Source organism: Corvus cornix, chromosome 14 (assembly GCF_000738735.6).
Source record: "Corvus cornix cornix isolate S_Up_H32 chromosome 14, ASM73873v5, whole genome shotgun sequence".
NCBI classification, from domain to species: domain Eukaryota; kingdom Metazoa; phylum Chordata; class Aves; order Passeriformes; family Corvidae; genus Corvus; species Corvus cornix.
Window position 1 is genome coordinate 16,147,630 of NC_046344.1, and position 15,875 is coordinate 16,163,504.

The window sequence follows — 15,875 nt, forward strand, 5'->3', positions numbered from 1 at the left end:
CCCTCCCGGACCGGCCCCGGCGGCGGCGGCGAGCGGCGGTGAGTGCGCGGCCGTGGGGTCGAGCGACCCCCGGGGGCTTGTCCCGTCCCCTCCCTGTCCCCATTCCTCTCATCCCCTTCGGCAGCTGCCCCCTCCTCTCGAGAGTCCCGCCCCTGCCCTTCCAGCTTGCCCAGCTGTGGGGGATTTGTGTATTTTTTATCCTGCTGTTTCTCCCATTCCTGGTGGGTTTTCTTCTGTCCCACGCCCGCCCCTGGACAGGAGCACAACCTGTGTGTTCCTCCTCTTTTCCTCCTACCTTTACCTGAAATAGCGAGAGGTGGTGGAAATTTGGCACCTCGTGGGTGTGGATTTGGGGAGACAATCTGGTCCAGTTCCTTTTCCTTTGAAGACTGGGCAGGAGCAAGAGCCTGCCAGAGGGGGACGTTGATGGTGATTTTGGGCATGAACTGCGCCTGGAAGGGAGAACAGCGCTGGGCTGGGTCCGTAGGGGAGGCAGAAGGTGTGTGGTGGGGAGGCAGAAGGTGTGTGGTGGGGAGGCAGAAGGTGTGTGGTGGGGAGGCAGAAGGTGTGTGGTGGGGAGGCAGAAGGTGTGTGGTGGTGGTGGGGGGGCTTCCCCACCCTCTGTGGTCTGAGAGCGGCCGCGCACGGGGCTGTGGGGCCCTCCAAGGCACGGGGGGCCCCTCTCCGTCAGGGCCTGCTCTTTGTGGAATTGCTGTCAGCTTCATTCTCTGGAGTTACTGCTGATTCCTCACGTCGGTGAGCAAACACCAGCCCTGGCATCAGCTCAGGTGGCCGTGGCAATGGGGCCACAGGCTCGCTCACCAGCCTGGGCGTTTGCAGCCACAGCTGAAGGATGTGATGCTGTGTCCCACTGCAGTTGGCACTCACCTAGAAAAGATCACAAGCGTCCACGCCTTGGGGCTGCTGTGGTCAGCAGCCCTGATTTTAAGCAGCTGGAGGGTTGGGTGCATTCATGATCTGTCCTGCTCACATGGATGTGGCCCTGGAGCACAGGAAGGCAGCAGGTCCTTACTGTGATGGTACCATTGCATGGGCTGGAACCCTCCCCACGTTTGATCTCTACTGGCCAAGGGCTCCAGGAAGGTCACCAAAACTCAGCAGGTGATGATATGGATGTTTGGGGGAAAAGCTCTGGAAATGGGAAAACAAATCTCACTATTTTCCCAAACATCTTAAATTGCTGGTTCATCCCTACTGCATATTCTACAGCCTCTGCATCTGCAGGAGCTGCAGCTGGGTTGGTTGGTGTGGGGGTCAGTGGACCTGCTCTGCCATGTGTGTGACAGGAATCCACCTGTACTCTCTTTCCCTGTTGGAACCTTGATGAAGAAGATGGTTACTATCATCTTTGTGCCATTTTGTGTTAATTTCCATGGAATAAATTGGACTCAGGGAAATAACTGTTAACACTGACACCTGAAATTTCCATTGTTCACCCAAGTCTCAGGATGCTGAACACTGCAGACTTCTGGGTTTGCCCCATTGCACAAACCTCTGAAGAAACACGGAGGGGAAATTATGGGGCTTTAAGGCTGTTAAATGTCACTGGTGTGTTTCTATGTTTCCTAACACAATTCTTCTTTCTTCCCACATCCTCCTCCCAGATTTAAAGGACCTGAGCTGGAAATCTCTTGTTCAAGCCATACCCTTCAGATTTGTGTGGGATTGATGTTTTGTTTGGCAAACCTGAACTCCATGAAGAAGGGTGCCTGCCTCTGCCAGTGCCTCTGCCAGTGAGCACCCAGGTCAGAGGCTGCACATTCCTGTCCTGCACAGCCTGTGGTAGCTTCCTCCTGTGCCCTGTTTGTGGCTGAGAGGAGGACAGGCTCTCTCTCTAGACTTGAACTGTAACAAAAATCCCAGCTTTCACCATGGGAGATACCTGGCACATTGGATTCATGGTACTTGTGTACCTCTGCTTTCCCAAGGGTGCTGCTCAAAATCTTATAAAACCTGCCAGGGACCAGGAAACCGAGCACACCCTCCTGATCAACGAAGTCAATGCTGACAGCCCAGGAGTGGACACTGCTGAGTTTGTGGAGCTCTATCACACCAGTGGGCAAGCAGCCCGCCTGGATGGCTACTACCTAGTCTTGTACAACGGCAACGGGAACCGAGCGTACAAGGTGCTGAACCTCCAGGGCAAAGTCACCAACAGCCAAGGGCTCTTTCTCATTGGCTCCTCTTCCCTGAACCCTGCCCTGGTGATCCCTAGGAACACCATCCAGAACGGCCCTGATGCCATTGCTCTCTACTACGGAAAAGGGAACTACAAAGAGGGCATGAGCGTCACGAGCTATGGACTGGTAGATGCCCTGGTCCATAAGACTAAGAAGACAGACAGAGCAGACACTCTGGTCAGGGTGCTGACCCCTGGCAGAGAGGCTTTCCTGGAGGACCCCACCTTCAGGGCTGTGGATGAGTCAATAGAGAGGTGCCGTGGGGCAGATTCTCAGTGGATCTTCCAAGTGGCGGTGCCCACGCCAGGCAGGGAGAACCACTGCATCCTGACTCCTGAGCTGAACTCATCTGCTGTCCTGATCAGTGAGGTCCTTCCTGCTGCTCCTTCTGGCGAGTTTGAGTTCATAGAGCTCCAGGGTCCCCACTCCACCGTGCTGAGGGACATTGTCCTGGTACTGATTGATGGTCGGACCAAAGACATGTATTTCACTATGGATGTCTGTGGCCAAACCTCCCCAGACGGGCTCCTCCTGATCGGCCCAGCACACAGCAGAGCCCCAGGTAAGGACCGTGTGTGGGTGACGAGCTCAGGGCTGGAGGAGCGATCAGCCAGGCTCGGGGCTGGGGGATGCTGTTGAGTTTATTGTTGCTTGGCGTTCTGAGAGAGCCGTGAAAATGTGACTCGGAACTCAGTGAAAAATAAAAAAGCAAATTATTGAAATTATTGAAAAAGTAATTATATAAAGCAAAGTGAATATCAGAAATTATTAGGAGAAGAGGAAAGAGCAGAGGACATCTTTTATGCCTCTGTACAAATTCATGGTTTGCTTGGATGTTTAACTGTGCCTTGTGTGGTTCAATACATCAGTCTCAAAAGGATGTATTGGAGGCATTCAGTCAGGTCAGCTAGGATGGGAAGTGCTGTGGAAATGCTTCCCCAGAAGAAATAACTTAGAAAAGGGAAAGCTGAGGAGTGCCCTGGCAGAGGTTTCAGAGATGTGAGCAGCCCTAAGGAAGAGAACAGGGCTTGATTGCTTACCCTTCCTCCTGGTGCAAGAGCTAAGGGGCAGCAAAAGGAGGCACTTTCAGGGCAAACAAGAGGAGGTGGTGTGGCAGTGGTAGACCTGCAGAGCCCCAGGTTAGGGACCTGATGGAGGTCCCAAGCCCATGTTTTCTTTGCTTCTTGGGAAGACACAGTTCTGCTCCCAGCCCTGCAGCCACCCTGCCACCACTGCTGGTTGTGTTACATCTCCTGGAAGTGTCCCCCTTCTCTGTGTGGAACATGGTGGTCACCCACAGCAAATAAACACACTCTCCTAGAAAAGCCACAAGGGCTTTGCTTCCATGGCACCAGCTGCAAGCACAGGTCACACGTGTGCCAGCTGTGTGTAGCTGCCCTCTGAACTTCCTCCCAGTGCTCTCAATTTCTTCCAGGCCACCAGAGAAGGAAGAAATATTTCATTATTTTGGGCACCTCAAAAGAAGGTGCTGAGGATGCTGACTCTGCAGATGTCTTGTGTAACTCACTGACTCATGATTTCTGGGAGTACAGTCATCCTGTACAAAGCTGGTTCCCATTAAAGTACTTCGACAACTAAAACTTTTTTAAACAGTTGAACTCCTTACAATTCAAACGGCACCAAATATTATTCCACCACATGTAAAAGAGCTGATTGTCCACTTCGACTCTGTTTTTTCCCCAGGAAAGGCACTGTAATTTTCCCTCTCAGTTGAGCTGTGAGCAGTAAACAACCAAGGGGGTCAAGGAAAGCAATGTGAAAACACAACCAGTTTTCAGACTAACAAGGAAATTTGTAAGGATTGTGTTTAACTCTCCTCAAGACTCATACTAGTCAAGGAGGTGACTGCGGATAGGCTTTGACTTTTTTTCTGATGAGGCTTTGTTAAGATGTCTCAAGCAGTTTGGGGAAGGTTTTTCTTCATTCCACCCAATGACACTGTGTGATTGTATTTTAATGATTTTAAAAGGCATTTTTATAGTGACTCCATGCTGAGCACTCTGTGAGAAGCTGATTTAATTTGATCACTTCAGATTTGGGACAGAAACTCGTAAAAAGGCCCCATCTTCTAGTCCTGTCTTTGAACAGCTTGTCTGCCTCATACTGAGAGAACTTAAAGCTGTGAGAGCACTGGAGTAAAAGTCCTCCCTTGACAGATGCCAGTGTGGAAACTTTTGACTGAATCCCTGAACGGTTTGGGTTGGGAGGGACCTTAAAGCTCATCTTGTCCCATCCCTCTGCTATAGGAACACCTTCCAACCTGGCCTTGGACACTTCCAGGGATGGGGCAGCCACAGCTTCCCTAGGCAGGGGTACATCAGGACTGAGGCACAGGGCTGTCCCTTGGTATGCAAGTGTCTGTAGGCACTTCTCAAAGAGTAACCACTTCTCCTTACCCTTCTGCCTTTCCTGCAATTCCTTCTTTAATGTTTGTTCCCTGGAGCCATTTATAGAGCCAGAAGTACTGAAATACCAGAAGCCTGTTTCTGAATGCCCTCAGCAGTTCCTCCTGGAGAAACAGATTGTGAAGGGAACAGTAAATAGAAGGAAAGAAATTAGGAAGCTCGTAAAATTGCAAAACTCCACCAAACCTCCGCCTTAATTCTGTGTGCTGGTGTCCTGGGCCTTGGCTGTATGTGTGTGTAGTTTGTGTTTTTACAAACCACGGACTGTTAAATGCTAGAGTAAAATGTAAATTCTTAAATACTGTTGTGTACTAACTGCTACCTGAAAGGTTAGTCGAGTGTGCAGATCTCTTTTAGAATTAAAAATTAATGTTACTGTAGACAAGGCCCCATCAGTGCTGGCTTCCTAGGATGCCTGTTCACACGTGGATCAGCGCTCTGCTCACAGAACCAGAACATCAGGATGAACTCTGCTCAGATTTCCCCCTCCAGCCTCCTCCACATCGTGGAACTGGCCATGAATGGGGAAATTCAGGCTGAGTGAACATGAGAAGTGTTTGTGAGCAGAAAGATGGGGCAGCAGATGCCAAATTTGTACTAACCAGACAATCCCAGCCACCTTCTGAGTCCTTGTGTGCTGCTCTCCAGATGATGAGTATTGAGATGTTGGTGAGTATTGCCCAGATGTTGCTTACATGCCCTCGTTGTTCCTTCCCTCGGTGTGCAGTGGACCTTCCGTTCCCAGAGAACACCACCCGTCCTGTCCTCAGAGCTGGCCCAAATGCCATTGCCCTCTACAGAGGCCACAGCAGCAGTTTTGTCCCAGGGAAAACGCTGCTGGAGACCGGCCTGCTGGATGCCTTTGTGTACACGAGCAGTGAGGAACCGGACCCGGAGCTGCTGCAGACCCTGACCCCTGGCAGACCTGCCTTCCTGGGAAAGCGGTGAGAGGCTTGCTGGGCAGGGCTGGGAGGACAGTTGGACACTAGAGTTGCTCCTGCCGGGTGGGCTCACTGCATCCTTGTGCCCCAAACCCTGATAGGACTGGGAGAACAAGTGCCACCTCCAGATCAGGGTCTCCTCGTGGCAATATTGAGTCCCAGCCTCACCTAAGGCTGTAGATATTCCCCTCTCCACATGGGTCCTGGTGCAGCTGCAGAATGAAGCACTTGAGGAGGAATTTCCTGATCAGATGATTGCTGGTTGTAACATTAATATTTTATTGTTTATGAAAGTGTAATGGCCAATTTAATAAATTCTCCAGTACTGCTTTCAATTAGAAAAGGTTTTTCTTAGCATCAGGATGAAAAATGAGGGTGATAAAGGGACTTTAGCATTGCTTGCCTGACCCAAGAGGAAATCCCTGTTTCATCCAGACCAAGGACTGGAAGCAGGATTACTGTTCATTCTGGGTTCACTCACTTTCTTTTTTAGTTTTAGGTTCGTTTTTGTCTTTGTGGGTTAGGGGAAATGTTAGAATCCTCAGACTTTTGTGAGATGTGAGAACAGTTCCCTTCTCATTTTAGGCATGTTCTAGTAATGGGAGGAAGAGGACACAGTGGGCAGAGGGCAGTGGAGCGGTGAAGGAGCAGAGGCAGCGAGGGGCCAAGTGCCTGAAGATGGCGTGAGGAGTGTTAGAGACAGGCAGTAAGCAAAAAACCATCTGGGCACACTCTTGCCTGTCGTTTGCATGGCCAAGCATCAGACCTGACCTCTGGGTGTAACTGTCCATACCAAGGTCCTGGCTCAGTGGCTGGAGGAGATTCACCCTTTCTGGATGGGCCTGTGAAAACACGATTTGAGACTAAAGTGTGATCAACCACATCAGGAGAGGGTGTAGCCCACAGCCACATCAGGGTCACCACTCATTCACAGCACATTCCTATTCCTTCCTTTCTCCCACTTGCTCCCACATCTGAGACTTGATTGGCCCTGGTCCCAGGGGAGGTGGTCTCCTTCCCCAGGGAGCTCTGAGCAGCTCTGCTCTGTGCAGCTCCTCACGGTGGGACTTCACAGAATCACAGAAGAGTTGGGGTTGGGTGGGACTTTTAAAGGTCACCTAGTCCAGCCTCTGACCATCATCTTTGCCTTTGAGTTGAGGGCTCTTGCTCAAGCATTTCATTCTCAGGTGCTGCCTTTTCAGCTTTTCCAGCAGCACGCACTGCTCTTCCCCGTAGTGCCAGGCTGAGCACAAGTGTGTCTGCACCACCTTACCTGTCTTCAGACCAGTAAAAATGCAGCCCGTGCTAGAAGAGAAAGGGTTGTATGAAGCTCATGCTCTCTCTCTCAGGTTTTTATTGAACTGTTGGGGTTTTTTCTGTGAGACAAGGAGGTACTGGTGAGGATGGGATGTATCTCCAAACCCTGTGAAAGGAGAAGACTTCAAACACAGTTTCACTCTCTGGTGGAGGCATGTGTGACTGGTGGGTGAAGAGCACTCATGTCTCCAGCTGGCAGGTCATGTTTTCTGTCATCTACCTGTTTGTCTCTTGCAGACATCAGCCAGGAAATGTGTCTATGAGCCAGTGCAGCTGCTGCTCTGTGACCCGGGACTCCACATCCTTCATCTTCAGCAGGCCCACCCCTGGCACGTTCAATGACTGCCCCAACAAACACTTCAGCCAGGCTCTCTCCTTCTGCCTCCATGTAGCAGGTGGGCATTGGTTGCTATTGCAGGACCTCCTGAGGGCCAGAGCATGTGCACAAAGCCAGGGTGACCACCCAGAGTCCTGCTGGGTTGTGTGAACTAACCCCAAAGGAAGCAAAACCAGGACACCTGACAGTTGCCTGCAAAAATTTCATGGCAGCCCATGCCAAGCTGAGCTTCCTCAGTCTCCCCTCCCACCTCCAACTGACTGGGTGAAGAGAAGCTTTTGGGGTCCTCTGGATGATAAGCAGGAGTGGAGCTGCACCCATCCCAGATGAGCTGTATCCCTTGACCAAGGTGGCACTGGCCAGGTAACAGTGGGCTCTTTGTTTCCTAGATTGCCAGGAGTGGCTCCTGAAGCAGGAAGAGATTCTCCTGACTCTAGTCCAGGCCCTCGATGCATCCAGCAGTGTTGGAGTCTCTGCTGCCTACTTCAGAGGTGAGCTGGGCAGGAGCAGAGCAGTCTAGGGACCTCCAGTGGATAATGCCCACCTGGTCCTGATCTTCAGCCCAGTGTTCCCTCTCACATTGTGTCCTCCTAGCTTGGATCCAGCTAATTTGATCTTGGTGCTGATGACAGAGATGTCCAGGGTTGGGCAGAGCATGGTGCTGTTCCTCCACATTCTGCAGAGCATCTCATCCCCAGCTCCCTCAGCACACAGACCACCAGCTGCTCTGGCCTGGGGCATTGGCAGCCACGGAGGTGGCAGTAGGACTGACATCTCCACTGGGAATTTGTTGTCTACTTGTCTTTCTGATCCATATGATCCTGCCCATGGCACGAGGATTGGAACTATATGGTCTTTAAGGTCCTTTCCAACCCAAACCATTCCATGGTTCTGTGATTCTAAGTCATCTTCATGGCCTCCTCTGGACTTGCTCCAGCAGATCCATGTCCTTCCTGTGCTGATGATCCCAGAGCTGGACACAGGCTTGGTCCCAGGGTGCCCCTTGGCACAGGCAGAACTCCCAGTGCTGTGTTGATGGGATGAGCTGCCCCAAGTCAGTCTGACCATGAGGACAGTTCTGGTAGAGATGAGCTGGTGAGCTCTGGGTCTCTCCCAGGAGAAAGTGGGTCTTTGGTGGCTTGGGGAAACTGAGGCAGTTCTCTGCTTGCCTCTGCAGAGCCAAAAGCAGCCTGCCAGGACCTGGGGCTTGTGTTCACCGCTCTGCTGACTGCCAGGTCAGAGGAGCAGCTGAGCAGCATTCTGCTGGCCTTCAGTACCTTCCTGGAGACACCCAGAGTTGTGAGCTTTGGTGGAAGGAACATCACAACAGGAAGGTCCTGCCTCAGGGATATGAATGTGCCTCCAGGTACTGGTGATCATTTTTGCAGGATGGGGGATACTGTGTGTTTGAGGGTGGACATGTGGATCTGGCTCTCCTAGAAGAGGGAAATATCCTTCCTTCCCTTTCCCCAACCTGGCAAAAATCTCTTCCAATTCCATCACGTCCTGCTACTAGAGCCCATATTGCTCAATGGCTGGACTAACAGCAAGCTCTGTTGTTACAGCTGGTGTTAACCAGTGTGTTGCCTGGACTCCTCTTCTAAGGGCTATAAAGGACATGGATGATAAAAGTGTGAACCAACATCCTCAGTCTTCTGCTAAATTTTGTCTTATTCCAGCAAAATACCATGCAACATTGTGTTGTTTCCTTGGAGCTCAGTGCTTAGGCCCATATTTGGGACATTTTTGCTTTCCAGGGGTCCCATCAGAGATACCCGAAGGGACTCCAGTGCCTTCTGTGCAAGTGGCCAAGCTACTCATCAATGAGGTGAACGCAGACAACCCCGGGGGAAGAGAGGATGCAGAGTACATTGAACTTTTCTACACTGGACAGACACGCTTCAACCTCCAGGGATACTGGCTGGTCCTCTACAATGGGAAAAACAGCCGGGCCTACCGGGTGCTGGATCTGTCTGGACACCACACAGATAATCTGGGTTACTTCTTGGTGGGGAGCAGCAGCATGAGCCCAGCACCCATGATCAGACTGCCCCCCAACACCATTCAGAATGGGGCAGATGCTGTGGCTCTCTACCACAGCAGCACGGCGCTGTACGCAGAGGGCATGGCCGTGACGGCGCGGGGGCTGCTGGATGCCGTGGTGTACTCATCCCGAGTGCCAGAGAAGGCAGAGCAGCTGCTCAGAGTGCTGCTGCCAGGGCAGAGCATCCTCTACGAGAACGACTCTCACAGCACCCAGGATGAGTCTCTGAGCCGCTGCCACAGCCTGAGCACAAAACTCCAGAGCAGCTTCCAGGTGGGAAGATGTCCTTTCTCCCTCCAGTCACCAGGAGGGCAAATGTCTGTTCTCCTTCCACAGTGATCATGTTTTAGTGTGTCCTTTATTCAGGAGAACAGTGTTTTCTGGTGTGCCACATCGACCTCCTGCCATCTGCTGATGCTCCCACCAGCCCACCCTCACCTCCCTGCCCTGTTCACATGCCTGTTGGTCGGGTACCAGCTCCCTTTTGGGCAGCATCCTGGACTCTCAGGTTACCCTGAGCCACGTGTGGAGTCACCTTCTCTTTAGTGCCACCACCAGTGTGTGTGTAATAGCATATCAGGTCCCTAAAACCCAGCTTGCTGCAGGGCTGATGTGTGAAGGATGTGCCTTGAGCACTGGTATGATTGATTTGTGTTAATTCGTCTGAGCTGCTTCTTTTTATTTCAAAATATCTAGTTTTAGACAGTGGCCTGAAGGAGTATAGTGGAGTGTGCCTGCTTGTCCTACACAAAGCTGGGTAAGGGAGGGCTTTGCTGCTCTGCTGCTGATGCCAGAGAGATGTCCAAAACTAAGGCAATAAAACTGTTCCAGATGTAGAAGAGGAGTGAGATGCATTGGTAGTGGTAATGGGCCCAAGGATGTGATGCCACAGACTGTAGACACAAGTGTGGAAGTGCTTCCAACAGTAGAGAAAGAGAGGTGTTCCTAGTCCTGAGGATGGGACAAAGGTGATGGGGATGTGTGGTGATGGGACCCCACAGTCAGGACAATCCTTGAGCTGATAGTAAGTGAGGAGCAGTTGGTGTGAGACAGAATCACCATGTCCTGTATTGCCCCCAGCAAAATAAAGACATGGAACTGTTGGAACAAGTCCAGATGAGATCTCCACAGACATCCTCTGAGGGATGGAGCCCCTCTCCTATGAAGCCAGGCTGAGAGAGTTGAGGTTGTTCAGCCTGGAGAAGAGAAGGTTCTGGGGAGACCTTAGGGTCCCTTCCAGTGTCTAAAGGGCTCCAAGAAAACTGGAGAGGGACTTTGGGCAAGGTTTTGGAGTGACAGGACAAGGGGGGATGGCCTTAAGATGAAGGAGGGCAGATTTAGGTTGGGTATTAGGAAGAAATTCTTCCTTGTGAGAGTGGTGAGGCCCTGGCACAGGGTGCCCAGAGCAACTGTGGCTGCCCCAGCCCTGGCAGTGTCCAAGGCCAGGTTGGACGGGGCTTGGAGCAACCTGGGATAGTGGAAGGTGTCCTTGCCCACGTGGGACGAGATGGGCTTTAAGATCCCTTCCAACCCAAACCATTTTGTGATTTTGATTATACCCTCTTGTCTCACCAGAGAGCCTCAGGTGTTCAGGTGAAGAAGAGGTAATGCTGTGAGCAGCTGTGTCTCCACCTGAATAAAACAGGAGTGTCAGTGGTGGCAACAGCTTTTGTGTCTCCCCACAGGTGACCATGGTGACACCTCTGGGGGAGAACTTCTGCAGCAGCTCCACGGTGCTGGGCGGCCCTGTCATCCGCATCAGTGAGCTGTGCCTGGCCAGCGGCGCTGCCCACATCCGCTTCGTGGAGCTGGAGGGGAAGCCTGGCACCAGCCTCGGAGGTCTCAGCTTGGTCTTCTTCTCAGGGAAGGAGGGGAAGGCACAAGCCAGCATCCCTTTGCAGGGCACTGTTGGAGCCACAGGGCTGTTGGTGTTTGTGCTGGATGGAGAACATGGGCACGGTAAGTCTGATGGAATGGACCTGGTATGGGTCTGTCTTCAAACACACGGGCAAGGGCTTGAGCAGCTTTGAGGAAACAGATGGAGGAGGGTGCACAACATGGAGAACAATTCTGCCTTGCCTTTCCTGTCCTTTGTTCCTGCTTTTTCTCTATTTGTTCTGCCTGGGCTGTTCTGTCATACTCCAGCTGAGAAGGTGATAAATCCTCCCCTGTGCCTCTGCCAAGCTCTCCATGCAGGAGAGTGGGAGGACCAAGAGTTCCTCCTGCTGGTACCAAGACAAGGGGATTTCAGGAGAAGCAGGTCCCACTAGGGCTGTGGGTTGTTCCCTCACATCATACTCACTGATGCTCACTGAACCCTGCAGTGGTGCTGCCTCCTCCTGGTCCTCAGCTGGTGCTTTGTCAGCACATTCCTTTATCGTATTCACCTTGGCACATTCTTACTCATGTTCACCTTCATTTCTGTCTGGGCTGCATGAAGAGGACTGCATCTCAGAGGAACCTTGATCTTTTTGGAAACGTGTTCACAGCAAGCAGCTTCCTTGCAGCTTTATTTGGCCTCGGTCACAACCATTACTTTGTTTCTCGTTTCTGTTCTTGGAGTTCTCCTCGTTGCCAGCTTGTCCAGTCAGGCTCAAAGTTCAGCCTAATCTAGATGTTCATCTCATCTATTTCCCTGGCATTTCCAGATGGGACAAACCTGACCTTCAAGAACATCTCTGCTCCTAGTGAGGGCTCCAGCACTATTGCTTTGTACAGCACCAATGGGATTCCTGTTGGCAGGAAGGCAATGCCAGAGAACTTGGTGGATGCCTTGGTTTACACATGTGAGCCTGGCACAGCTGGAGGACACCTGGGCTTCCTTGGGCCAGCTTACACTGTGCCCTGCAAGGGTGACAGGTGAGGTTACTTCTCTAGGAAAGTTCCTGGTGTGAAGAGGGAGCAATAGGTTAATGAAATGCAGGGGCAGGTATTGTGTAGCTTGGAAAACTCTATCCTGGAGGACAAACTCTTAGGTGTGGGAGTCTGCCTGTAATGAGGCAGCAATCTTACTCCTGCAGAAGCCAGTCAGAGCAAATAGGTTTGCTCTGGCCAAGCTCACATATTCTCCAGCTGGAGGGGTAGGCTGGACCCATCTCTAGGATGGCTCTGTGAAAGCTGACTTCAGCTCCAGCCAAGTCTCCATCATCCACAGCAGCGCCAGGAACTGGGGCTCAGGGTGGGATTTGGAGGTGGGAAGAAAGGTGTGTGACATGTTGGTGAATCTTGACTCTTCTGGGGACAGGCCCATGTCCCTGAGCCGCTGTGGCAATGCCAGCACAGGACTGCAGTTTGCCCTCTCAGAGCCCTCTCCCGGAGTGCGGAACAGCTGTCCCCAGCACGCCTTCGCCACGGATCTCCACCTCTGCTTCCTCACACCCAGTGAGTGGAGTGGGGTGTCCCACCAGGCTGGGGTGGGAGGGCTGGGACAGGGGCTGACCTCAGCTTTCCATGGCATGGGAGAGGGGCTGCTGTGAAAGGTGCCAGAGAGAACTGGTACACACACCCATGTGTGGATGTGGTGCTGCCGTCCCAAGGGAACACCTGCACCTACAGCTTCAGCATGGGCTTGTATGGGCTTGGGACAGGGTCCCCAGAGCAGCTGTGGCTGCCCTGTCCCTGGAAGTGTCCAAGGCCAGGTTGGTTGGACAGGGCTTGGATGAACCTGGTCTAGTGGAAGGTGTCCCTGCCCATGCCAGTGGGTGGGATGAGATGAGCTTTAAAGTCCCTTCCAAGCCAAACCATTCTGTGATGATTCTATGATATGAAGGTGGCCACATATTTCATTTGTCTCTGCTCAGGCCGGGCTGAGCCCTGATCAGGATTTCTTTCTGCAGGGTTAGATTTGCAGCAATGGCAGAAACCCCCTGCTCCAGTCTCTCACGGTGGCAGGGACACAGTCAGGGAAATTGCCAGCAAACCCTCCCATCTCAGCTCATCTGTGGCAACAAATTCCTGTGTCTCAGTCCTGACCCAGAGTCAGCAAGGAAATGCACAGGGGTGTCCCCAGCCTCTGCAAAGGCCACACTTGGATTGGCTTGGGGGAGCCAAGATCTGGCAAAATGGAGATTCGTCTTCCATCCTCCTGATAGGGGCAAGAGTGGGCCCCTCGCTCCTCTCCCAGCATGAGAGCCTGCTCTGTACTGGCCCTTGTGGTGTGATGTGGGACATGCCCTTCCCCACAGCCCTAGGAGGCTGCCAAAGGAGCCAAACTGCTGTACAGTGGTAGAAGGCCAGAAGTAAAGACTCACCTGGCAGGAGAAGGCAAAGGAGAGTGGGAGGCAGAGGAGGGTGGGATGAAGCCAAGTCTTTTGGAAGGGGCACACAGCCAGGAGCTTACTAACAGTCCTGAACTGCACCCAGAAAAACCACATCTCCTCTTCCCCTAGACTGTTCCATGTGGACCCTGCACCACAGGAGGATGCTGGAAAGCTTGGGAAGGGTCTTGGTGAACTCTTTGGAGGAGGAGTGCTCCTGCAGTGTCTCCGACCTCTACCTGCAAGGTTGGTACCTGGCTCCTCGTGCCCAGTTCAAGTGCCCTCCTCCCTGTAATGCTCATCCACAGCTGCCTTATCAGGACAGGCCCTGCTCCAGCCCACCCTGCAGGCTGGCACTGGAGTGAGGGGACCTTGAGGAACAGTGGCAGGCACTGGGATTTCAGCAAGGGGAGCAGGAGAGAACCTGACCTGGTCTGTTCGTGAGGCCAAGCTGGAGGGCCCATGAGGAATGACAGTCTCTGCTGATCCTTCTGGTGTCTGCCAGACAAACCTAAACCCACTAAGCAAACAGCCCTGTGCAGTCCAGAGTACTCTGGTTCCTAACTCTTATATTTATTCAAAGTATCCAGACCAAATAGTCACTTCTGGAAGCCTTAGGGACTAGAGCTTTTGAGGGATGGGAAGAAATGTCTCCTGGGTTTTGGCTGGTTTTGTAAGGAAGAGAAGACTTTGCTGCTGTGCTCTGTCTCCCTCACCCAAATGCCCTTTTGACTCGTGGAACAATTTCAGTCAATTCTGACCAGTGGGTAGAGGTATAAAGTGTAGTAAAAAAGTATTCTATTGGGTGGGATAACAACCTCAAGTCCCTTTTGTCACGAAAAGAAAGGTTGAGCATGTGCTCAGGTGACCTGTGATGCAGCATGGCAGCATGATTTCAGAGCAGTGGGGAGAGAAAGGTGAAGAGCATGGGAGCAGGAGGGCACAAAGTCATGGGAGCAATGTGATCCCTGACACCAGAGGGTTTCTGACCACCCAAAATGCACTGTTGTTTCTTGGCAGAGCTTAACCTGACATGTGTGGGCTCACTGGTGAAGGTCTGGGGCCAGGTGTGGGCTCAGCAGCCAGAGCAGGAGCAGTCCATCAAAACGTGGCTCCAGGGATTCCTGGCCAACCCCCATCCCTTCTCCGTGGATGGGAGAGTTCTGAAAACCAGTCCTGAGTGTGTCGCCCCCAAAAATGTGCCATTGGTATCACACAATGGTGGTAAGTAGGAGGGACTCTGCTACCAGCACAGTGAACAGGGCTGGGGCCATGGTCAGACCACGTCTCCACGAGAGGAGATGTGGGCAAGCCACTGGGCTTCAGTGGGGAGCCCCTTGCATTCAGAGCTGCTCACACAGCCAGGAAGCCCCGAGGCCCAATTGCTGGGAGCAGCTACTGGCACCCAGGCTGGAACTGTCCAGAGCTGGGGTGTCACAGGGTGGGCAGCAGGGAAAAAGAGTGGAAGGCTGGGACAGCCCAACCTGTTGTTGCCCAGAGAAGCTGTGGCTGCCCCATCCTGAAAGTGTTCCAGGCCAGGTTGGACAGGGCTTGAAGCAATGTGGGATAGTGGAAGGTGTCCCTGCCCATGGCAGGGGGTTGGACTAGATGGCCTTTAAAGGTTCCTTCCAACTCAACCCAACCCAACATGGCCCAATCCAACCCATTCTGTGACTCTGATTCTGTGACCTCCTAGCAGCCCCCTGTGCTGGGAAAGGTCATGGCTGTAATGCCTCTTCTCTGCCTTTGTTCCCTCAGCTTCCTTCCAGGGCTGGGAAATTGCCCTGTTTGTCATGGGATCTCTCCTGCTCCTGTTATTGTTGGTTGGCCTGGCTTTTTATTTCATCAAAAGGTGAGAAACCATCATTGAATCTGCTGTGCATCCCCTACCCTGTCCTTCCCCAGGGCCTCCTCTCTACCTGCTGCATGGGGACATTCTCCTTCACTCAGGTGAACACATACACTGCCTTCAGACATTTCAATATGTTGCTCCTCATTTTGCAGCAAAGTCCCTTCCTTTTTGCAAAGCCCCTTTGTTTCTGACAGAGCAGACTGCAGGTTCTGCTGGAGGTTGAGATAACAGCAGTAAATCCTGGATGATGCTGGGCATGTCAGTGTAAGGGCCATCAGTGGTACTGACAACATGCTGTGCTGGGAGAGCAGAAAGCTGAAGGTGTGTGGCACACAACAGATGATGCTGTGGCCACAGGGAAGAGCTCCTCCTTGGAGCAGGAGGGAAATGACAGACACAGGATTCCCTTGGTGGGAAACACCTTCCATGTTATAACATGACACCACTTTAAATAATAACCTGGTGTTCCCTAACGTGGTCAGGAGGCAAACAGCAGCTGAA

General features: G+C 52.3%; 1 protein-coding gene across 2 annotated transcripts in view; it reads left to right on the forward strand.

The window, feature by feature from the left end:
* The window catches only part of LOC104684914, a 17,131-nt gene continuing 1,256 nt past the window's right edge, over positions 1-15,875 (forward strand). Inside the window, exons 1-13 of one of the 2 annotated variants that reach the window (XM_039560426.1) lie at positions 1-38; positions 1,626-2,763; positions 5,355-5,571; positions 7,123-7,280; positions 7,612-7,713; positions 8,400-8,588; positions 8,980-9,539; positions 10,952-11,225; positions 11,915-12,125; positions 12,511-12,647; positions 13,655-13,768; positions 14,543-14,746; positions 15,281-15,374. In XM_039560426.1, the coding sequence (XP_039416360.1) occupies positions 1,893-2,763; positions 5,355-5,571; positions 7,123-7,280; positions 7,612-7,713; positions 8,400-8,588; positions 8,980-9,539; positions 10,952-11,225; positions 11,915-12,125; positions 12,511-12,647; positions 13,655-13,768; positions 14,543-14,746; positions 15,281-15,374 (3,131 nt within the window). In that variant the 5' untranslated portion in view covers positions 1-38; positions 1,626-1,892. The remainder of the gene's footprint in view (positions 39-1,625; positions 2,764-5,354; positions 5,572-7,122; positions 7,281-7,611; positions 7,714-8,399; positions 8,589-8,979; positions 9,540-10,951; positions 11,226-11,914; positions 12,126-12,510; positions 12,648-13,654; positions 13,769-14,542; positions 14,747-15,280; positions 15,375-15,875) is intronic. The other variant, XM_039560427.1, reaches the window with a different exon arrangement.